Source organism: Anopheles maculipalpis, chromosome 3RL (genome assembly GCF_943734695.1).
Source record: "Anopheles maculipalpis chromosome 3RL, idAnoMacuDA_375_x, whole genome shotgun sequence".
NCBI classification, from domain to species: Eukaryota; Metazoa; Arthropoda; class Insecta; order Diptera; family Culicidae; genus Anopheles; species Anopheles maculipalpis.
In genome coordinates this window covers 50,540,398-50,565,153 of record NC_064872.1, presented here as the reverse complement: position 1 = coordinate 50,565,153, position 24,756 = coordinate 50,540,398, and the positions used below count along the sequence as shown (strand labels likewise).

General features: G+C 42.9%; 3 protein-coding genes across 3 annotated transcripts; 2 read left to right on the top strand and 1 right to left on the bottom strand.

The window, feature by feature from the left end:
• The first annotated feature begins 2,458 nt into the window (after positions 1-2,458).
• Positions 2,459-4,000, top strand: LOC126562547 (zinc finger Ran-binding domain-containing protein 2). The gene is made up of 3 exons (XM_050219092.1): positions 2,459-2,739; positions 2,907-3,205; positions 3,272-4,000. The coding sequence occupies exons 1-3, from the start codon at positions 2,651-2,653 to the stop codon at positions 3,916-3,918; spliced, it is 1,035 nt and encodes a 344-aa protein (XP_050075049.1). The 5' UTR covers positions 2,459-2,650; the 3' UTR covers positions 3,919-4,000.
• Positions 4,001-10,582: 6,582 nt separating this feature from the next.
• Positions 10,583-15,778, top strand: LOC126561813 (uncharacterized). The gene is made up of 6 exons (XM_050218140.1): positions 10,583-10,627; positions 13,533-13,603; positions 13,688-13,804; positions 13,871-14,099; positions 14,160-14,876; positions 14,935-15,778. Exons 1-6 carry the CDS (start codon positions 10,587-10,589, stop codon positions 15,737-15,739), a joined length of 1,980 nt encoding a protein of 659 aa, XP_050074097.1. The 5' UTR covers positions 10,583-10,586; the 3' UTR covers positions 15,740-15,778.
• Positions 15,779-15,995: 217 nt separating this feature from the next.
• Positions 15,996-24,690, bottom strand: LOC126561311 (putative 1-phosphatidylinositol 3-phosphate 5-kinase). The gene is made up of 10 exons (XM_050217378.1): positions 24,295-24,690; positions 22,507-24,217; positions 19,901-20,788; positions 18,225-19,818; positions 17,415-17,514; positions 16,845-17,326; positions 16,599-16,762; positions 16,358-16,519; positions 16,155-16,293; positions 15,996-16,071 (listed from the first exon to the last, which is right to left on the bottom strand). The coding sequence occupies exons 1-10, from the start codon at positions 24,667-24,669 to the stop codon at positions 16,023-16,025; spliced, it is 5,664 nt and encodes a 1,887-aa protein (XP_050073335.1). The 5' UTR covers positions 24,670-24,690; the 3' UTR covers positions 15,996-16,022.
• Positions 24,691-24,756: the final 66 nt, after the last annotated feature.

Here is a 24,756-nt window from a genome sequence, read left to right as displayed (position 1 = left end):
TTATCCTTTTTATAATGTCGGAAATTTTTAAGCTGAATGAATGAAAAATGAAAAAATAAGTTAACCCTTAGCTCAGGGACTCAGGGGACACGTTCAATATGGGAATCGATGATTTTTTTTATCATTTATTTATAGAAGCTTTGAGTCTCTATGACTACAGTCGCCTCCCTGCTGTATACAAAAAGTGATTAACACTAATACAAAACTATTGCGGAAATAATTGATTTATTAACTTAAACTATTAAATTGCAACAGCTAGTAAAAAGTTAAAATCATTGCTTAAATTTCTCTATATAAATTGCAGACGCGTAAGAATCTTATAAGGCACTTCTGATGCAGTTTGTCGGGTGATAAGATGGTTGCAAAGCCTTTGTCTAGTTGGCTGGTGGTTCGGTGTGTAGTGTATCCATGGCGATCGGTAAAGATGTGATGGACGGTGATGTCAACGCCACAGAAGCTGCAGAGTGGAGGACTGGATCGGTCTAGGTTGTGCCAGATGGTGTTCCAGTTTTGAGTGACTATTGAGTTGGTGAATCGAATGGCATCTCGGCGTGAAAGGGTGTGGTTCAGCTGCCGGAGCCGACCTTTGTTGGAAAGTTGGTCGGCTTTCTCGTTTCCGTGAATTCCAGAATGTCCCAGAATCCAATAGAAACGAAGAAACGAAGTCAAGGTGCTGTATGTTAGGATCTTTGCAGATGCCGTGTTCTAGACCAGTAAACACAGTTGTCGAGTTTGAATGTATCCCACAACCAGCTGAACGGAGCCGTCTGTAAAGATATGGTGAAAGTATTTAAATTTGTTCTGGATTAAGTGAGTAAAAGTACGATTGGCGATATGGTCGCTTTTTCCGGTTCCGGTTCCTGTGTGTTTCAGTTTCCAGTCTATTGCAGGTGTACGATGGTACCAAAGACGAATTATCCGGTGGATGGATTAAATAATCGTTGGAAGTTGGTGGTTGATGAGGAGTTGTAGTTCGGAGTTAGCCCTAGTGATGCGGGTAGATGCGTCGATCTCTTTTTCAAGGATCCGAGCAGCAGCTGCGACAAGTCTATTGCTGATAATGTGGTGTAGAGGAAGGAAGCCGCTTTCGCAGAGGAGCGAGTTGTTCGGACTGGTGGCTAGTGTTGGGTTAAGCAGCTCTTTTGCCTGAGCGGAGCGAGCCGCTCGCACTTGCCTCGAAGAGTGGTGAGCGCGAGGTAGCCCAGTATTGAGCGAATTGCGCACTGGGCGACGAGCGCACTGAGCGACGAGCGGAATGCGCTTAGTTAACCGCGCTCAGTGACGAGCGAAGTGCGCTCGGTAGAGCACGCAGAGCGACGAACGAAACGCGCTCTGCAGAATATACTGAGCGATATAGCGCTAGAAAAAGTTGAGTTCTGCAAATTGTTATGCTATGGTTATAATCACTAACGATTTACAGTATCTTTATTTTACATCAGTATATATAGTTCATTTTTATAATGCATTTACTTTTATTATGCTATACTATTATAATGCTTATGTTACTTTGTTTTGTTTAACAAATAATATTTTGCTTAGTTTACTTGACTTAAGCCTATTCCGTCTGCCCGTCTCCACATCTCCTGCCTTCGAATGCATAAAGTTTCTAGCATTACCGAATGCAATAAAGAGTGCGCTCTCCAGAGCGCGTTTCGTTCGTCGCTCAGTGCGCTCGTCGCTCAATGCGTTCGTCGCTCAGTGCGCTCATCGCTCAGTGGGCTCATCACTCAGTGCGCTCATAGCTCAGTGGGCTCATCGCTCAGTGCGCTTGTCGCTCAGTGCTGAGCTAGGTATTTTATTTATAAGGAGCGCAGTCAACGCGGTCAGTAAGGTGAGCGGATCAATTGAGGTAGTTCTACCGCTAACGACCCAACACTACTGGTGACGAATGCACCAGTGAAGTAGCGGATGACCATAAGGTAAACGGGAGCTACTCTCTTCTCGAAGTTTGCTCGCTAGCGGGGGACAATCTCGATGCCGTACAGTAGTTTAGGTAGCAGCCAGCCGTTGATCATACGGATCATACGGTTGTTTTGTCGACTCCGAAAATCCGGAAAAGGTTGATTTGATATCCAGATCATGTGAGAAACAATAGCGAATAAAATCTAGCGGACCAAACGGTGGTTTTGTAAATTTTAAACTTGTATAATTTCAGTATAAATATTTATACCAGCTGGGTCAGGGTATAGCAATTCGTCAATACGTTTAAAACTAGAAACAAACATTTAATTCTTTCCTTTCTGTAACACGCTGCCCTATGGATGTGAAAGCATGCAGTGAAATAATGCAAAATGAAACTAATAAATTTTGTGAACCGAAAACGAATTACGCAATTTTCATAAAATTCGAATTTGGCAAAATGTACAATTTCAACAAAAAATCAATAAATCCGTTCATGTTGCACACCCCTGCGTTTTTGACTTTTTGGCGTCGTTCCCTTGTTGACAGCTAGCAAAACACAGCAAAGCAAAAAATCGTGAGGTTCGATTTGAGCCCCAGTTGCAAGTGAAAATAACATTAATTGTTTACATTTAATGCGCATGAAAGTTGTTCCGTAAATTTTGTAATTAAATGCACAATTCGGGCAACTAGGGAACGGTAAAGTAAGGCGAGCATCCTTTACGCTCGGGTGGCAGCAAAGGTAAATGCAATGAGCAGTTCCGGATTCGTCAAATCCGAAACCGACGGAAAGCGCCCATCCAATAACAAGAATGGCGATTGGACTTGTCCGGAGCTCGAGTAAGCAAACCCCCCAGATGGCAAATTACTAACCAAGCACATTTGAAGAGTATTTGGGATCTAACGTTTTTGGCTTCCTCCATGCACCCTTCCCTAATATATGGCATGCGCCAAAACTTGGCGTGGTAACGCGTCAATCGCACCGCAACGCAATTCTCCACATGTAGTTGTAAGAATCTAAATTTTGCCCGGAGAAACCAGTGCAATCGGTGCGGTAAGGAGCGTCCGAACAGTGGCTCCAAGAATGGGTCTACGGCTAGCGATTCCGACGGTGGCGGCAGCAGTAGCGCTGGAGGGAAAAAGAAAGTTGGTACCGAGATCGGTAAGGCAGCGGCAGAGAAATCGCGCGGACTGTTCAGCGCCGAAGACTGGCAATGCAATAAATGCGCTAACGTGAATTGGGCACGGCGTCACACATGCAACATCTGCAGCGCTCCTCGGTTTTGTGACGTGGAAGAACGGACTGGTAATATGCAAAAGTCCGATCGAATTCTCTTTTTCGTCAATCATAGCTTTTGATTTTCCTTGACAGGCTACGGTGGCGGTTATAATGATCGAGGTGTTGTCGAATACAAAGACCGCGTAGAATCCGATGATGAGTACGATGAGTTTGGGCGCCGAAAGAAATCGAAGGGCAAATCAAAGGATCAGGGCACTCGCCCAGCTCAAAGGCGAAGAAGTAGTGATTCCGAAGAAGAGGCCGATCAAAGGAAACATGTCCGAAGAGACGTACAGAAGCGTAAACCTGCGGACGACGATTCGTCTGACAAAGGCAATGAGGATGACGACGAGGAAGAGGAAGACGAGGACGATGAAGACGAGGGCAATGAGGATCTTTCCAAGTACGATCTATGGGGATCAGACGAAGAAATGGCTGCCAAACCGGCTCCCAAAGTTTCAAACGCCACCAACCACAAACAAGCTGCTCATCGTCATCGCTCACGGTCAAACTCACGTTCGAGGTCGCCCAGCCTAGACCGCAGAAGGCGGTCGAGTGATCAGCGTTCTTCTTCAAAATCGACCGCCTCATCGACTAGTCACGGACGATCCGACACGAAGCGCTCCAGCGCATCCCGTCGCCATGGTCGGTCACGTTCACGTTCGTACTCACGTTCCCGGTCACGCTCACGATCGCGATCACCACGATCCTATCGCCGTAATAAGGACAGAAGACGTTAAGGCATTTGTTGTGCTTACTTGTTTGCTAAGCAGGACTCAATAATGAAGGCAAATAAATGTGTAAATTTTAGAGTGAAATGTTGCTATCTTGACGTGCACGTTCTATGTTTGTAAAAATGGATTTATGTACGAAATTTACTCAAAGCCATTGGGTTGGTGGACAGTATAGTAACTACGGTTCCGGTTGCTAGTTTGAAAATAATTAAAATATGTATTGCATAAGAAGACATATTGCGAAACATAATTAAGATAACACAGAAATTTTAGTATTTATGAGTTAGGATAGGAAATTTCAATTGAAATTTTAAAAAGGTAGCTCTTTGCCCTCACGAGGTACCTTTTCACACTCTTCGTGCCCTACGTCCTCATGAGGTAACGTCTCGCCATCTTGGAGTTCTTCACCATCACGATGTAGAACTTCGCACTCTTCAAGCACGTCACCCTCAAGAGGAAGCTCTGCGCCATCTTGGAGATCTTTCCCTCTTAAGGTAGACAACATTAGTGGCAACAGTTGCTTACATAAAAGATCCGATAGCTAATTCCATCCGAATCGTCACACAGAACAGCTACTAATAAATCAAACCCATCAAACTAGAAACCACAGTTTAATCTGACATAAGGTTAATAAGGACATGAGTGCCAGTACCTAAAGGATAAAGATAATTTAAATTTGTTTTTATTAAGTGAGATTTATTATTACGTTTGCCAATTCAATATGATACGGCAAATCCGGCAAAATAGTGAGCATATTTTTGCACACAACTATTCCACTTCTGTCAGTATTAAAAAAATACATAACAGTATAATGTTAGTTTTGTTGAAGCCATCAGACACCCATCAATTATACTTGAGCTCATGTTCGTTGTACAGAACTTCGTTCCAACACTTTGGGAACAAATAAAACAGCGAAAATTTCCAAAGAAGAGTAGGGCCAAATTATCTTAGTTCCTTAGCAGGACACGTTGCACGACGTATTTCAGACTTTAGTATACTGGTCGTGATTTTTAGAATGACACCGCACGAATTTCTGCAAGCCAATTCCACAAAGTAGTTGTAGTGCCTACTAGGTAAGTAAGTAATACGTCTATTGCAAGTGCTGCAATTTTTATTTCTATTGAATTGTGATGGTCTGCCAATACGGGTCCGACCCTAGGGAAATAAAACTCAAATAACAAAAATATCGTTATAGCCTGACATTAACCCAACATTATTGTTCCTGCGATTGAAATTTACAGCATAAATTTTTGCAAACGAATTGTTTTTGGGGCGGAATTGTTCGGAATATGTAACCCCTCTTAGTGTGTAATTTGGTTTGTTCCCAACCCTTTTTTCATTTGCCATTGATCGCTCATTCGCCCATGTATCAAGTCTGTTGTTCACGGTCCAAATATTACAACGTGATCAATTGATGAATTGAAGATCTGTTCCTACTATGAGTTAAATCCCTGAAAAATACAGTCGTAAATAGTAAAGAAATTTATAATCAACGATTACATCCACTCTATTCCGAAGAAAATAAACTTTAAAAAAATTGAACTATCACAGATTTCAACCACCCAATAAAAAGGATCTTTCTAATGTTACTGCTTGAGCTCGCTGTGCTCCTCTACGCCTCGTGCCGAACGGATCACTAACGAGCACCTTCTTGGTAAGGCATAAGACCGGCATCCTTCTTACGTGCCCCAGCCGTCGTATCATTCCGGCTTTGACTACCGTCCGGATATCAGCACTGCCAAACCGCTAAGCTAGCTCGTGATTCGTTCTCCTTCGCGGAACGCCCTTCTCGCACTTCCAAAAATAGTCCTTAGCACTCCCCGTTCAAAAATGGAAAGTTCATTGGCGTCCTCCGTCAGCATAGTCCAAGACTCGTACCCGGAGAGGAATGATGGGCATATCAGTGTGCGATATATCGTGCATTATGTGTGTTGTTGGAGCACAATTATCCTGATCAACGCGCCTTCGCTGCTTACGTTGTTGTTCGAAGTTACGATCGTACTAACGTAGCAGAACTCTTCTATCACCTCGAGATCCTCGATGTCAACTGACACTCTGCTTCCAAATCGGGCTCTATCAAGGTCAGAGCCTCCGGCAGGCAGGTACTTTGTCTTTGTCGAACTGATACTCAATCAGATCTTATCGGTCTCGCGTTTTATTCGAGTGTACGTCTCGCGCACCGCCGCCGGTGTCCTTCCGATTTGTTATTTTATTTTATTGAATTCAACAGACAATATGTGGCGAACAACACATTGAACATTAAACATCATTCAACATTCAACAGACCATATGAAGCGACTTGTTTTACGTTTTTACATTTACAGTTAACATTTGCATATGTACATTCAACAAGTAATGGGCCGCACTGTACGAATACAATTAAGGAACGCAGAGCGCGACAGCTCCGGTTCAATACGATCACACACGGCGTTGAATTCACGGCACATGACGAGAAACGGATCAGAGGCGCCAAAACGAGTACGACGTTCCCCTACGTCAAGAAGTGATCTAGCACGGAGCGATCTTGCCGGGGCGTAAATGTTGATAGCAGAGAGCAGTGCCGGCAAGTCGATACTATTGTCCAGTAGACCTGCGACAAAAGTCTCTGCTGGTTACAATTCCGCTGTTTCAGCGAGTCCAGGCCGAGTAACGCGCAACGTCCATTATAGTCCACCTAGACACTGCAGTAACGCAGCGCAAACCGTGTACATTTACGCTGGATGGATTCTAGGCGAGCCAACGAGCGTTCCGGTATGGGCCACCACACCACGGATGCGTATTCCACCACAGACCAAGCTAAAGAGCAGTACAGCATCGTAACGTCAATCTGGTCGGTAATTTCTCACGCAAGCTTCTTCAAAATGCCAACTAGCTGATTGCTCTTAGCGACGATGTGTGCTAGCTGGTCATGGAAGCTCAACTTATCGTCAAGGAGCACTCCTAGATCTCTGACGCAGCTCTTGCGATCAAGGGCAGTGTTGTTAATAGTATACGTGCAGATTAAGGGATTACGCTTCCTGGCAAACTTAACAACAACGCTCTTAGCGACGCATATGTCCAAGCAATACGTACAGCACCAGGATTGGAACGCACTGAGAGCATTCTGGAGATGCAACAAGTTAGCAATTATGCAATTTAGGTACGATGATGTCGATGTCATCCGCGATGTATACCACCGGACTGCCCTTATCGTTGCCTAGTGCCTTTGTAGTAGCGAAACGTTTATACGGTCAACCTACCCTCTTCTAAACGGTGACAAATATTCTGTACAAGATGGTTGTACAAAACTCACTCAAAAACGACAGGAGCGACCGACCTCGACAGCGAGCTACATAATTTTTTCTAAAAAACTTCAATTATAAAACTTTTTACAATTCCAAGTATGTGTTCAAGACCGGGTACTAATTGTTGAACATTTTGAACATTCATTTTTAAGATAGTTGTGGCCAAGATCCTCGGTAGTTCCCTTAAGGCTGACTGTGACGGAGTCCAAGAATTTATTATATGGGTTGATCTGGCTCTAGCGTGCTTGACTGAATTACTATTTGTTGTTTTTTTTGTTTTGCTAGAATAGTTTTCCCAAGAAGTAACAAATAGGAATTTTAAGACGAACAATTACAGTCATAGGGGATTGTTATTTGGACTGAAGAACTGAAATTTGTCATTAATCTCGTAAATTATGGGACAAATCTATATTATTGCTAGTAGAACGTTGTAACTCATATAGATGATTCTATTATAATAAAATTTTATTTAGAGTGGCCCAGACAAGATCCAAAATGATGGATTAATTATTGTGTGGTGACAAAAATCTGGCTTAAGAACTTATGTAAGCCAACTTCTTAAATGTATGTATTTATTTACGTTGCAATACCAACACCAAATTTTTGTTAACCGCAAAATTAACGGTACACAATCAATCAGCTCGAAGGCCATGCAACAGTTAAATATTACACGCCTTCAAGTCAGCGCGTGCCAAAAAAAAAGCGAAGTCCTCATAATACCCTTCTATGTCATTTTATCACGCGTCAATGTAGGCCAACAATCTAATTGTTGCTTTTCGTTGCTTAAACACATTTGCACTGATTGCGGCCATTCGGATCATAGAATCAATTCTCCTACAATAAAAACCGCGTTTGTTTTTAAACTAAACTAATTTATCTTCTTGTGATTAAATCTGGATGCACTGGAAACAGGAGAATAAATATGTTTATTTGATTGATTCAATTTCTTAAGCTTTGTACTTTATGCTACACTTTCGCTAATGCTACCAAGAGATATGTTTGATTTGTCTGTCACATTTGTGCAGTGATTTACTGAACAAAATGTGTTACGCTATCAGAAAACAACATCTGAAACACGTTTAGTAAACACCATTTTACAGCACTTAATTACCAATGAATGTGATTATTGGAGGTCAAATTAAACTCCCATTCATCATTGCTTCCGCACTAATTAATTAATAAAAGGGTAAATTAATTGGTGATCGTAAAACGTTCTACGGGAGAATTCTTCTGGTCATTTCCAGTGGATGTTTTTGAGTATCTGGAGCAAAAGCGACCGAAAAAATGAAATTTTCCAGCTGACCTTAGTACCCCAGAAAGGATCACTTAAATAGATTACTTTACAGATTGCGACGAACCATTCCATCGCTCAGATGACCGTGACCGGTACCGCTAATATGTTCCAGCGCGCACCACCTCGATTGGCTAAACCGACCAACGCCCATGTTTTCGAACGTATGTTTCCTTCTAATGAAGAACATTACGAGTCTAAAAGGCTCAGTCCCGATGATGTCCACCTTCATGAACCAGCAACGTCCAGCAGCACGTGCTTGTTGGACGTCACCCAAGGAAGGGCGTGTGTGTGGTCCGGATCCTGGTACCCGGACCAACGAACTGTTGCTGGCAGCCTTGAACTGGTTTTACAGAACGCTACATTATTACCACATCCACCAACACCGTATCCGTTCTGTTCCTAGCACAGAACTTGCGAGGGAGTTTCCCGTGCTCGTCCCGTTGTAAGTTAGGGGCATTACTTGTTTGCACGCCCGAACGAACGATGTTTGCCGAACGGGTGGTCCTTCGTCGATAATTCGCCAGGTCAAAGAAGTGACCATGGGTGACGCGTACAATGCACTGTTGTTTGGCAGCAGATTTAAATCAGGTGCTAAGTTATGGCTTTGTACCATTTTTACTAACATTATCAATTCGGTAATTTTTGCATCAAAATTTTACTTCATTAACAACCATGCTTCCTGACATGATGTCGGAGATTGTGAACAAATGTTGTAATGATATAGATCTACTAGCTGTTATAATTATGGGGCCAGTATAAACAAATGGTTGTGATTGATTGGCAAATATTTTGTCTATCAGTTTGATGTTCCTCCCTGCTGTATATACACACACACACACACACACACACACACACACACACACACACACACACAAAATCCCTCGTGCAATTTAATTAGGCCCAGTGAAGCGAATGTTCAACGCACATCGGCTCCACAGTACGCCGAGTATCTGCACCTGACTGTATGTTGCTTGGCGAGTTTAGAGAGTTACGGAAAATAATAACGATTAGTTCACCGTTGGCACCGTTGGATTGCCTTGAGATGGTAGGGTCAAGGCGTGACTTTTTCCTTCCCTTCCCATGTTACTGCTCATATCCCATACATACATGGCCCGTGTGTGTGAGTGGGTTTTCGCCCTATAGTTGACCAGCGCGTTCGGCGTGGTCGTCGAAGAGTCCTGCTGCTAGCACTCAAAGGAAATCCGATGGTTATAAACGTGAAAGTGAGTGGCAACGGGGTAGTCTGCCTTCGTGCAGACCCCTGGGCAGGAGACGAGGCTGGACTTGGGTTTGTTAATTTATTTTTAGCGACCGCATAAGACGTCGGCTGACTGACTGAAGGTCTAGATTTAGTACCGCTTCAGCGGTCCAACGCAAAGGATGTGTCCTGCTGGGACATACGTTCGGGAGCTGCGTGAGAACGACTCGTACAATTCCACCTTGGCGCGTTAAACCGAGTTGTCGTGTTCGAATTCTCCTCACTGCTTCCCACCAACGCGATGTGTTCAAATGAAGTGATAAACGGTTCAGTGGTTTGTCGTGTTGTAAACGTGGAGTCAAAGCAGCTGGCGTGTACTGTCGAAGGATACTAACATTGAGGCGTTTTACGTGTGCGATACAGGCATAGTTAAGCTTTTCACATAAAATTGAGCTATCCAGTGTGTATTGTGCAACGGTTAAACAGTGTTCTGATTGAATTATCGAGCAGTAAATCGAAACCTAATATCCAACTACGACCGTATAATCTTCCTGGTTCTGCCTAATACGTCGATAGTCTGTGAAACGCTCGTAAAGATAGCGCGTTTACGATGGAGCCTACACTTTTATCATTCAATTTTCACCGACTAATCAAATATTGAAGTGATAACTGGTGGGTCGAACGTACCGGAACCGCCTGGTGACATTTGATAGGCGCACGAGTGTAAAAGGTTGACGGAAATAGAAATGTGGATAAAAATAGTGTTGATATTTAACGCAAGCTTGCTACCGAAATCGACATATGGCAGGCTGCATGGCCCTGTGTGTTACTAGGAATATCTAATTTAGTATCTGTTGCCAACTACATCCGGACGAATTGTGCTCTGCAAACTCTCAAAATGGTGCGCTTAAAACATCGACCACATGGACCTGCCGCAAGGTAAGCATCGTTTTTTCGTACTGCGGCAAAATATTTTCCATGCGACGGAAACCTTGTAACATATCCATTTCCTGCAACAATTTAATTAAACTACTTGGCTAAATTGAACCGATTTTACAACTACCACAAAGGCGTTAAACCGAAGGGCGCACTAAATTGGCCAGTGCACAATGTTTTGCAACTTTCCTTCCCGCCCGCAATGTGGGTCAAATCGTGTAAGTAGTAACATTTCCGCTTCCTAATTGGACCATAACCGGTGGATGCATGGAATGTGCTAAAGATGAAAGGAAGCGGAAACGACGTATAACACCAAAATCGACCTAACAAATCAAAACTTTCAAGGCTCAAATGATGGAATGCTTTATGTAAAAAAAAATTTCAACATTGTTTAAATTTGTGTGATTTTGTTTTGCTTTTTTGGGTATTTTAAAATTAGCACAGAAATCTTAAAATTTCCCCAAAAACTAGATAATTTAGGTATTCTTCAAAATCAGGGTTTTGGGGGATCGGTTCTGCCGTATGAAAAATGGCACCAAATGTCGCCTCACCACCGGATCTCGTCCTGGTGCGGGAAATCAGGGTTTTAGAGTGACTGAATCTTCAAATATAATTTTGAAAATTCTTCCTTTTGCTGCACGCTGGAATCAGAATCAACCGGGGGCGGACGGTCTTAATATGGCAGGAACAGGGTTAAAATCACATCCGATCCGTTCCCCCGTAATGAAGGACTGACTATCGAACTGCGTGTTATCGTCAAGTCTAGTAAGCCATCCGATGGCCGGTGTGTCGTTCTACAGCCGGAGTTCAGACAGAACAACGAGTTTTGCACAACAGTTTATACTAGGATATTGTTTCTTCTATGGGACATTTGCGTCGTTCTCCAGATTACTTGTTTACTTTAGGGTAACACTCATAGTTCTCACGAAGCAGTTTCTCGACTGCTTTGACCATTCTAAACATTTGTAATATACTAGAGCACAGGAATGAATCGAACGAAAATCATTAAAACCTGTCTACGGATTTGTGCGTAGCTTTCTGTGCCTGCTATACGAGTCTGCTTCAACGTATATATTCCGAAACAGACGTTTTTTCCACGACTAATCGACTATTCGTGTAAGACTCTTCGTGTTTCCTACACAAATAGCAAGCAAAGTAAGTAAAAGAACGCAAATGAAGATATTCTTACATCGCTTTCTATTACATTCTGGGATTTTTGTCTTCCATTTTAATTAATAAAATATTAATATTTCCTGTAATATGACTGCACATTTTCGCTAAGGGCCTCAGAAGCACAAAATCCACCTCTGCCGAGGCAGGCCCTAAGCAAAAGGGTGTTAAAGCCCTTTCATGGAGTGTGCCCTGTAATTCAACATGCTGTGACCGGGGGACAATGGCATATTGAAGGCCTTTGGCAGAAAGGATATCGAGGTTCATCACTATAAAAATCAAAAGTATTGAGCGACGAGGGAAGTGGAGCTACTTTTGATATACTCGGGTTCTACAATCCGCCATTCTTCATTCTACATTCCCATTCTTCAGATCCGCCAGTATTTACTATTCGGCCGCTCCATACGGCCGCTCAGTCCGCTTATAGGAAGACCTGCCGCTGCATTTGGGAACTGTGAATACGTCAAAATTCCATAATAAATATTATGTTTAAGTATCTACAGTTGAGAATCAATGATGTGTAATTCCAAATTAGGATCAGAGATGGTTAGTGAACCCTTCATGTGTAACTTATTATATGTCTGCAATCGCTGTTACTTCTTTTTGCCTTCCTGACTGTTCCATTTGGGATGAGTCGTCTATTTTCAATGGGTTTGTAAAATTTATATAATTTATCGATCAAATTATTTTGTACGATTGTTATAATAGTTTTTCGTCTTTTTTGGCAATCGACAGTAGAGTCACATTTTCCTGCATTTGATTAGTTTGTCCTACGTTGCTATATTTATTAACAAATCCATCACTAACTAAAAAAACCTTAGATAAGATTATGGAACAGCAGTCATTCCTAATAGTAACAAAGCTGTTAGGATTGTGTAAATTTGATATGCTTTTACAGGAAGAGCGAGTGAAGGATCAAACGATATGCGAAGTAGACGTCTGCCAAGGCTCTCCACTCTCTAAAGGAATTCGTTAAACAAATCATCTCCCTCATAAGAGACATTACCTTCCAAAGAATCTGTCTGTTATTTACGGACCGAGTCATCCAAGGAAGAAACCTGGTACATTTCATGCATCTTTAAATTTTTAACACGATATTCATAGCAGTTTAATGCATTTTTTGTTAGAATCCTTATTTTTATAAGCTACCCTTTCACACGAAAACGAGAGCTCATTTAAGCTCTGAATGCTTATGCCATGATTTTCTCCTGATGTGAATTTTAACTAAAACGCCTGAACCGTACGAATGTGGGTTAAGTTCTGTAGTTGCTTTGTCATTTGCAACAAGCATCAGAAAAAGAAAACGCCTTAATGTAATTGCCTCAAGTTTCATGCTTTTTTTCCCCTATCAAGCCATACTGTCCTTGCCAACGGTGCTGCGGTAAATAATGGTACTGTTGCTTAGTGATCCAACTGAATCGTTTATTTGGATCAATGCACAGGAACGCAACGCTGATTGTTTGTTTGGAAAATCTGCATGTTAACGTTTTTTCCATCACAACTAACGCCGAACGATAGTTGTGTATCGATATGTTATCACAGTAAAACCTTTTTCGGAAGTTTTGAGATTAGGAAAAACGTGAAAATACTATCTACAATCAGATTAGAATAGTGACCCTTTCTGTTTAAGCCAGCTGGTGATTGGGTAAACGGTCAAGAAGTTTAAATGGAGTCCTAGTTTTAATCCCGATAACACGGCAGCACAGCTATGTAAAGTTTCCATTTCTTGTTTTTGCAGGTCCTACGGTGGCAACTATTTGGATTGGAATGTCTTTGTGTCGGAGCCGGACATACCTCGATTAAGACAAAGTATGTTGGAAATAGATTATTATTTCACTAGTTAGCCAAGTGCAATTTATACAAGTCCTATTTATCCAACTTTACGTTTTAAAGGAACCGGAAGCTGGTGGTACGCGCAGGACCGATCATCCGTTAAGCATCCACACGAGTATATCACTGTCGACGAGCTTAATTGCTACCGGAAGCGGAAGTTTTCACAAAATCACGCAAGTATGTAGGCAGTGCTTGATGATTAATCTCTTTTTCAGAAATTAAAGAGCAATTTCTTCATTAAAGAACATCTAGGAAGCAACTTCTCGTTGTACAACAAGTCCGAGCCCTCGCTTCCGTCAGCGGTTGATAAGCACGTAACCGAGTACGTAGACCGATTTCAGCGCCAAGCAGTCTATGAACGTGCGGTTCCATTGAGACGTAGCACCTCACTACACATTGAACCGGGAACGATGAAGGGTATATCTGAGAATCACTCCAAGTTTGTCAGCTATTCGCAGGACACGATCGTGAAGTACGCATACACAGAAAAAGGTCTATGAGAACACTATCTGAAGAAATCTTTTTATTACAGATCTCGACCACCTGCAATCAGACCTGAAGAAAGTTTTAAGCTGCCTGAAAACGGATTGCGCGGTACCGGGCTTGCCAATGCGTTTTCAGAATATAAATCATCCTTTCTGCCGTACGATTTTCTGCCCGAAAGCATGGATCAACGGTATCGTAATCGAAACAAACGCAAGGAAAAGGAGAAACGAGACGATTTGAGCGCGTCTGATTCGAAGCTTCACAACAAAGAACAGCTAACCCGCAGCAATCTAAGACTGACCGGCGAAGCTACGTTCGAGCCGGAATATAAAAGCTCGTTTGGACTTCCGTTGGCAGGGGACAAGTCACGCTCGACGCCACAGCTGAACAACATCGCGTTTACCGGTAACTTCCGTGAGGCACCGTCTGAGTACAAGGAGTGTTACAAATATTACGATCATTTTACCAAGAGTGCTCCGATTCGTAAGTTTGATAATCTTAGCTTGCACGGTACGATCGAATTCCGGCCCGAGTATAAGGAAAGCTACCGAGAGTTACCAACAGGTGGTGCTAGCGATCAGTGGCGTTCGCAGTGTGTAGTACGCAAGGACAATCTGTCGCTCAAGGGCGATTTTCTTGGACGAGAGCCCGAGTATAGTTATAGCTTCCGAAATCCGCACATTACATCTAAACCTGAAAAGGCCAAACCGAAGGACAACTTTCTCGCTATGCAGGGGGACATGGATTATACTCCGATGTATCGGTAAGTTGAGTTTTTAGTAGATACGGTCAGTACGTGCTTAACAATTTTTCTTGTATAGTTGCTCTTACGTGGATTACCCTCGGTCAAGACCACTGGTGAAGAAACCGGTGTGCAGCATCAATTTGGAGGATGTTTACGAGAAACCACCACAACGTCGCCTAAGTCGGCGCACACCTTCCCCCATTAAATATAACGTTCATGCTGCCCCCACCGACAATTCCAAGCCGGACGTGATAGAAAAATTTATCTCCCAGCCCGAATATCGGAAAGCGCAGCGAGAGTTAATGATCAAGAAACGATCACCTCCGAAAGAACGTGGCAGTTTGTTAGCACAGAAGATACTCCAAGATAGTAAGCTTACTACCGATCCTACACAACCCATCCAACCGATCCCGACAGTGCACGTGGAAAACGTTGGTGGTGGTAGTAGTTCCACTACTACCACAAACGATGGGACAGCTACAGGCAAGACTGTCACTGCCACTGCTGCTGGTGGTAATGTAAAGGATCCAAGGGTCGGTCTAAAAGCAGGCAGTCCAGTACAACTACCCATACGAATAGCGAAACATGGTCGACGCGCCAAATCGCCCATCATTGCCATTCAACGCGAAAATGAACCAATCATTTTCTACAAAGATCTACACCGAAAAGGTGATCACAGTGTGCGCAATCACACGAAGGTAATCGAGGCAAATCCTTCCTATCGCAAAGCTACATACCAACCTCCGGGTTATGCGCACAAGAAGCCAGGAGAAAAGGTAAAAACGGGAACACAATCGTTCGTCGTACTAAATGCTCCGGCCAAGCAGCGATCTACCCGGTGGGCTGAACCAGCCACTATTTATGATTCACATTTCTACTAGACGAGTATCTATTGGTGTCTAAATGTACGACTGTAGGTATCCAGATTTTGGCCCCGGGTGGTGTTTTGGTTCATTTCGTTTTTTTTTTTTTCATGCTAGCCGGTTTCTAAAACAAACCCTGAGAATAAAAGGTTTTGTGTTGAAGATTGCAACACATTGTAACAACTTGACCATTAACTTCTCGTTTTCCGTTCATTTTTCCGCTCCTTTGTTTTTTTTTTTCGGATACAAATTCGAGGTGTAATTTCTGCCAAGATTTTGTTTTAGATGTACAAACTTACATTTATTTCTTTCCCAATCCTTCCCAACGGTCCGGCACGCATAAGAAGTATCTTTAAAAGCAGATTGATAACGAAAGACAAATAAGCATGATCGTACATCTTAACAGCACAAATACTAATATTGGTGAACTTACCTTTCCATCGCCACAATGAACCGATTTTTGTACATCTTCGGTGAAACCACGGTAGGTAGTTTTCCGTGTCCGCCCATAAGTCCAGACTGCTTGATCATTGATTCAAATTTTTTGTCCAAGGTATACGTGCGAATGTAATCTACGTGATGAAAATCCATACTTTAGTCTACACCTGCAGTTCTGCAGTCCTCAGACTTTCTTACCGATTATCCCTATTACGAGATTCTTTTCCGAACTTTCCAATCCGACCAATAACGAGTAGTCCATCACTTCGTTGCGCTCCAAAAAACAGGCGTCCCGAGTAATTGCTTCCTTCAGCACTGTCTTGCTATGGGACAGAATGTACAGCGGATTGTTCCAGGACACTGTAAATGGAGAAAATATCGATCAAATTGTTGGCTCGAATTAAGCTACGTCACTCAATTGTCTAAAACGAGATCATACTTTGAATGAAATTTTCATCCATTAACACGCGTTCTGTTCCAGTTTGCCGGTTAGGATCTACGAGACGATTACGGTCCGATCCTTTCAAGTCATACTTTTCGTTAATATCCTTTCCACAGAATAGATTCTCCATAACCAGAACGGCGTTCTCAACGGTCGTGTTGCTGTACGTTTAAAACGAAAGGCAATAAAATATAATTAATTAAGCACCGTCTTCTGTTTACACTATCATCCACAATTACGCACTCTTTCCGTTTGATGGTAATTTTGAAGACACCGAATATTTTCGCTAGCAGCGTTATATGCTTTAACCTCATGCATCGCTGTAAGTACTCGAAGTAATTCGGGGCGAAATTTTCAAATATTGTTAAATCCGTGCGTGACATCTCTTTCAGCACGAATCGATCATCGACTGTTTTGCTAAACTTTGAGCCACTCTTTCCACCACGTGCTTCCCAGCGGACGCTTTTGCTTAGCGATCGTGCAAACATTTTGCGCACGATTTCCATTGCTTCCTGGGAAGTTTCGATTGCTTCCGATCCAGCGACATTACATCCATTTCCACCACTACCGGGTAGTGGGCCCATAGTGGTACCTGCGCTCCCTGTGTTTCCACACGATACACGATGTGCCGTCCCTGCCGCTGGAGGATGTTTCAGAATCTGACATCGCAATAAATCGAATTCTTTTGCAAAGTAGATTCGGCAAACAAAATTGCAGTTGGCATCCTGCAGTTGGCATGAAATGCAAATAAAATATGTTTTTATTATGTTACTTTACGTAAAGACTAAATATAAAAAAGCTACTAGCTCATACCTGAAAATGAATTTCACTGTGGGCAGCATTTTTATGCTTCTTATCTTGCTCACTTTTTGCATGAGTTATATTGGGTGAGTCATCTGCTTCCGTAGCTGAGCTGTAATTTACAATCAAAAATGTAATATGGAGGGCATCCATTGATTACGTAACGCTCGAGGGAGGAAAGAGGAGGGGAGTTCACTTTGTGTACGTAACAGAAAGTAAAATGTAATTAAAATTCGGGACACATTACACACATGTCTGAATTTGGTAGTGTTTTGTGAGTTTATTTATTTTGTCCGTTTTGAAAGTGACCTTAGCGACACAGCCGATGCATAACGTCGTGGTCGCCAGAAAGTGATTTTTTTTTTATTGATAAGGGACGGTCAGGCCGTATTGCTTAGCCAGAAAGTGATTGTTTCGCCAGATTTAACATTCAATTTCATAACATTAATTTAGATGACTGTAAAACAACATTGATCGAGATAGCAGAAGCACTGTCGATATGTAAGAACCATGAGTTTCATATAATTCGCGATCATTTGTACATGCGAAAGCTTTGCGCAAAATGAGTGCCACGGGAGCTCACAATCGATCAGAATAGCGGATGGATGGTTAGCGGTGGTTTGAAGCTTTTAAAGTTTCATGATTTTTTTAATAGAGACGCGGTTGTATTGGCTTTATGTATTATTACAGGGGGGTGAGGGGAGATCTCTTGCAGCGTTATGTTTTGTTACAATAGGGGTGGAGGATGTAAAAAATCCCGAATTGCCATAATTTATGGACGACTCTTATATAATCATTTACTTGTGTTGTTTTAATTCTTACCTCACGGAAGTTGATTTACGCTTCATATTTGGACTGTTTTCGGCAGCTCCTATTGTAATAATTCCACCACTTCCTCCACCGTGCATGCTGTCCAGCATTTTGCGATACTCCTGGGACATTAAACTGTAAGCAATGCAAGAACCCAAATCATGCTCACTCACAACGATAGGAAACAGACCAGCCTTCAAGCAGTGATGTTCGTGGGCAGGCAGTGGAGAGCTTAAAATGTGCGAATAATCGTTCGTCGAGAGCAACTGGCTCAATATGGTTTTAACTGTTTTCTTCTCATTTAAGCTCTCTCTCAGCGGTTGTTTTTCTTCGCTAGCGTTGGAGAGTACTTTTTCTTCCTCTGAATCAGCAGTAATCGACTCTGAATCGAGTTTACCACTCACGGCAGACAAAGAACTTTCAATTGGTTCCATCTCTGCTGGTTCTATGGAAGATTCTACGCCTGGCTGCTGATCGTTGGAACGAGATAGGTCCAATTCCTCGGTAGCGATCATTCCACTGTCGATCATAGCTCCAGAGTTGTTGCTGCTACTATCCGCTCCCGGCATTGGCTTTGAAGTTTGAGCACTCTTTGTCTGGGTTATTATATCATGCAACTTCGGTTCCCACTCCTCTATTGCTTCTGCTAGTGTATGTTTCAACGTCACGATTGCATCGTCTATTAGCTCCACCGATAGCACATCCTCCGTTAGCAGCTTCTGCACTTTTTCAATACGCTGCTTGAAAGCGACCTGATCCTGATTGGCTTTCTTTTTCAACTTGGCGAACGTATCCGTGTCAACCGATAGTTCGGCAAGTTTTTCCAAAATCTTCACAAACACATCATATCCCATTATCGCGAGCGCTTTCATTTCTTCCGTCCGCTGATCGGTGATGGTGCGATGATTAACACCAACGGCCGGTATCACCATCGAGATAGACATCGCCGGCAACACTATTTCCCACACATCGACCGCCGTGTAGCGGAACGATGCCACGATGCCTTTGTAGGAGAAGTTTTGCTCAAAGTCACGATGTAACGAGTGCCGGCACACCATTCCTCCTGCTTCGCTTCTGTCCGAGTCATCCGTGATTGCTTCACAATTTCGTTTCTTATAGGCATGACCGTGAAAGCGAAGTTCGAGGAATTTTGCAAACGAATAACACCATGTGTCCTGAGACATTGGTGCAGGTTTTGAGTATTCATTACAGATTGTACACTTGGAAGATATCAGTATCGTACCGGTATCCATCTTGGTCAAGTCCTCTACCAACTTTACTTGTATACAGCCACCCGAGTGAACGTAACGTCGTACATGATCCATCATGGGAAGATTGCACGATTTACAAATGTACGAGCTACGGAAGCAGTAGTGCTCCAGGAAGAGTCCAAGCATAATGTCGTTTTGCCCATAGAATTGCATATCCAGATAAGAAGGTTGCGCACAGAACGTGGAAGGAACGTTTTCATTGTAATTGAAGCTACAAAACAACACCGGCAAACGTTGGTGATTTTCGATGTCCAATGCATCACGATACACGAATTCTTCCAGTGAGCGTTGAGCGATCGTGGTAAGGCGACGTTTGCGAGATGATGTTTTCTTCACTACAATTATAAGATAACAATATGTTCCATGAGTGGTCTAAATTTAATTTCGATTTAACGGTTACTGGAACTAAAAACTTACTCATGGAAACTTTCGGATAACGACCACCACAAGCACGGAAGCTGGCGAGAATCGTTTGCATTTCCTTACTATCCACCGAGGTTGTTATTTTATGCGTCACAAACGGATGCACCGGTAGCAGTTGTTTTTCTTCCTCTTCCATTGGCGCGTTGATTCCTGCACCGGCACCATTATCGTTCAATGTTGCACCAGGTTTTTCGCCCATCGTACCTAATGTTCCTTCGTTGCTCCATTGTTTCGAAAAGTAAAGCTCTTCGGGAAAATGACAACGAAGAGCACACTTGCGACCACTATCTGTTTCCAGGTATGGCAGTGGAAACGCGACGAACGGACTGATAGAAAGAATGGTCGAGCTGAGTGCCGATCGAAATCTGTTATCATGTGGTGTTTCTGCTGCTAGCTCGAACGATGTATCGTCTTCATCGCCATACGACCCACCACCTCCGTCCTCCGATGGTCCGAACGCGCCCGAGCGCAAAGGATCCGTCCAGTCTCCAACGTTTTCACGATTCGCTGCATTCTCTGTCGTCATACGCACGATTTTAGTTATTGGCTCTTTTTGAACCGTTTTATCAGTGTATGATGGTATCTGATTTTCCTTCGGCATTTGTAAAGCATCTTCCAAACTTTTGGTCGATTGCGTTTGTGGTAGAGGATCCAAAGGGGTTGATTCTTTCGAATCGAATATGCTTGTCCTTGGCGTCGGAGGCATTGCATATACGTCGCACAGATAAGATAATTCAAAGCGCCAGTTGTGGCGTGCTAGAAGTAGCAGAGATGCAATCTTTTTTATTTTTGCCAGTTCACTTCGTTTGGCGCCCCGAAGAAGAATGCAACATCCTCGTGGACTGTGCTGCTTTTCTAAACACATCAATGTTTTGGAAGATCCTGAAAGAATACGATTGTTTTACAAACATTTACTTTATGTATTATTCATTATTATGATTACATATTTTCGCTTTTCAACAATGAGAATTGACACAAACACGGGCAAACGGCCTGGAGCTGTTGTCGGTGGTCTTAACGTTGGTAATAGGGCAGATTGTTTTTTAAAACTTTTTAAAGTTTCTGAGGCTCCCCGATCCATACATGTTATCAGCACCAGGGTTACCGGTAGCAAACCACCAGGTACGCTAAAGTTTTACAAGTTTGAACCTTGCCAGGGACGACTTCTACGTCATCTTTGAACAAGGAGAAGAGACGAACTAAAGACAACGTCCACATCCCATCACAACGTAGTTATGAAAAGAGCCCACCCGGTATAAGGTGTATTCAAATGGTGGGAGAAGGAAATATCTCCCATCCAGCCGAATATACATGATTCGTTAGATAGAAGCTAAGTTTTCAAGTTATAAGGCCTGGTCATTCTTCAGTTAATAAAAAAAAGTATTGAGTCTACCAGTTGTCGGTTCAACTTGCTAAGAACTAATTTTAGTCGAAATACATAAAACTATAAATCGTTTAACTATAATTATGCTCAATGTACTATCGCTTGGCTGGAGCACGTGATGAGGATGCCGTACTCATGCCCCACTAAGAAGTTGCTCGTTAGCGACCCGTTCGGCACGAGGCGTAGAGGAGCACAGCGTGCTCGTTGACTAGATCAAGTGGAGTCTAACCTGTCGGAAATCGGATGCAGCCGTCTATGGAGGACTGCTTTATGTATTACCTAATCTAGCCTGCCGGAGATCGGATGCAGCCGTTGATGGAGGACTGCAGCCCTAGACCGAGTTTCCTGGAAACTGATTGGAGACCTGGCCATGTCGACACGTCGTGCTCAATCCTGAGCAGGCCAAGAAGAAGAAGTACTATCGCTTAAAACGCAGCCGTACGATGAATACATTAAAAGTTTCGTGAAAGCCAAAGTGGTCATAAGTGGTCAATACATTAAAGCACTTGCCATGGCTGTTCGTGTGATCCGAATGTTTGTAATATCATAGTTTAGGAACACAACAATTGTGATATTAAAAACATTCTGTGTCTATAATATTTTTTACAGCTATTGTCGGAACATCTATGTTGCCGCAAAGTATTCCAGCAATAAACAATACTTGTGTGTTTCTTCTTCTATTTTCTATAAATTCTAGGCCTAGTACTAAGTAATGTGAAAATTAAGGCAGTAATATGTTTGGATCATTCCATGGCATTCGTTGAAGTGCCTGTGAAATTTCTTTGTATGGTCTTAATCATATTTATTCAAAATTCGGCACATGGCCACGACACTACACTACGATACTCTAATGTGAGTCGGACACAAGGCACAATATAGAGACTTTATGCAGTTTGGATCATCAAAGTCTCTAGTTATTGTAAAAAAAAACCTAAAGAATTATTCCTTAGATCGAATTATCGTCGAATAAAGCATGGCTTATTGTCAAGTAAAATGTCTAGAACCCTAATTTTCTGCCTATACTGTATAAATTGTCAGTTTATACTCATTCCTACTCGTTTTTTTTTACAGTAGATGCACGAGCAAAAGTGAACGATACTGACTGAGCTCTGACCTGAGCGTAGATTTTCATACCGTCAGCATACATTAAAAACTTTACGTCTTGCAACAATAATTGCTGGTTCATAGAACAATAAAACAAATTCGATAAACTTACCTTGATCGTCGTAAAAAGTTTGAATCCGGAACCGATCGCAAACACCCAGCTTCGGCTGTCCAACATTCGAATCGATGCAGCTTATAATATCACAATCTAGAAATCGTGCAATACGTTCCAGTACGCATAATTTTACATCCAGCACCAACGTTATACCATTGTTTCGCAGCATATCCTGAGCAATGCCTGCCACATTCTTATGCACAAGAACAATATTCGGGCCAAGGCTAATGATTTTCGAAACTTTGTTGCGCAGATAGTCTCGTTCTTGCAGCATCAGCGTATCAAAGCTGACAAACTTTCCTTCCACGCGCTGGTATGCAATCGCACACTGTAGCAGCAAGATCTTTGGTTTGTCCACCTTTTGCGACATCTCCTTGTGGGCAACATTCTTCGAGAAAACTACTCCACCCAGTATCTGCGATTCACTCCGATCTCCACCGGGAACCTTCTTAAAGTAAACGTAGTTCCGGATGTCCATAGCGTCCGTCCCGTAAGCCTCATCCAGACGCATAGTATTTGCCACACGAGCCACTATCGGGATGAGCGTTTTGCTCCACGATGGGTCTAGGTTTTGTGCGCGCAGCAATTGATTCACGAGCAGTTCTTCGTGTTCGCAGAATGCTTTCAGTAATGCTTTTGCGCCGGTAGAAATTAAATACGAACTGTCCATTATGGAATCCTTCAGCATTATGCTGCTCAACGTAGTGCTGCCTCCTATCCCGCTGCCAGCACCGTCCTCACTATCGCCTGACGATTGATCCTCATTTCCAGAACGCATTAGCACAGAACTCGACTTAAAGTTCAGCTCTAAATGATAGGCACCTTCTCCTACTCCTCCCCCTCCTCCAGGTGCACTGCCCTGACGATCCTGTAGTACAGCCAATTTGTACACCGTTTCTTCGTTAAACTCGATCGTGATTGTTGTGCTCTCTTCCTCATCCTCTAGCGATCCACCACTGCCCTCCTCTCGTTGCAATTGCTGCTGTTGTTTTTGTTGTAATAAGACTTTCTCGTACGCAATGTTGGTATCTTCCTCAACGACGTTCTCCTTCTTCAGCTCACATATCGCTATCAAAAATCCAGCATCGATCATCGCATTCAGTATAGCGATCGCTTGCATATTGTTCGATGATTTTTGTCTGCTAAACAGAAAATCGATCAGCTCATGGCCTCGATTGTACAACGGCAACGAGCGACACATTTCATCGTACAAAGTCTTCAGGGAGTTGGACTGCTGTAGAATAGATTTACGATCGGCCGAGGAAATGCCTGATCCCGCACTAGCCGCAAACCGTTCCTCCTGATAACCGACGGATATTTTTCTCCGATTTCTTCCACTTGTCGAGGCTATGCTGTTAGCTTCCGTTCCACCGCCTGCCACTGGTTGCAACGTTGAAAGCTTTTGGTCCAGATCATCTTGCAGTGCTTTAAGGTCCGGTTTTAAATCAGCCGCTATACTAGACGATTTAAGATACGTTAAGACCACTTTCGAACAATAATTGCACACGCGCAAATCATCGGAGCAGTTGATAATCTTTCCCGTTACCACCTGATTGCAACATTTGGTACAGAAAATTTGACCACACAAGCGACAGTGATGCTTCCGGCGGAAGGTGGAAAATTTTACCGAACAATCGTAGCACTCAATGGAGGTAGAATCAGGCATCCAGAATTTTTGGAGATTTGTATTCTTGTAGCTTCTTTTCGTCTGTAATTGGAAGAAAGATATATTTGCATCGTTAGGTACTTCTTGGAGAAAATACTGAGCCAATTAAAGATATTCACACTTGGTTTCTGCGATATCAGACTGCTTAACCGACGAAGTACACTAGTGGTGCTCCTTTCACCGGGGACAGCTTCAACCATTGGTACTGCATGCTTGGGTTCCGTATATGAACTGCTGATAGTGATGTTTCCGCTCGCCTGTGCATTGGATTGACGAACATCGGCTGCTGCTTCCCGTACATCTCTGCTCTCCGTATCGCCGTCACCCGCTGAAGGCTCTTCATGCAAAACCGCCTCTTGAAGTGGCGACTCATTGTTTGGCCGGCTGTTATTCGTAAGCCTATTTACTAGTTTCGAAAATATAGTTTCCTGTTCTTCCTCGAACGTGCGGGCAAATTCCGTTAAAATCGTGGGGGAGTGTAGGTGTCTATTCATGGTAATGGATTTTTGATTAACTGTTTTCCGCTGTAGCTCATTTACATAAAAAAAAACTGTCAATCAATTTAGCACATCCACAAGTGG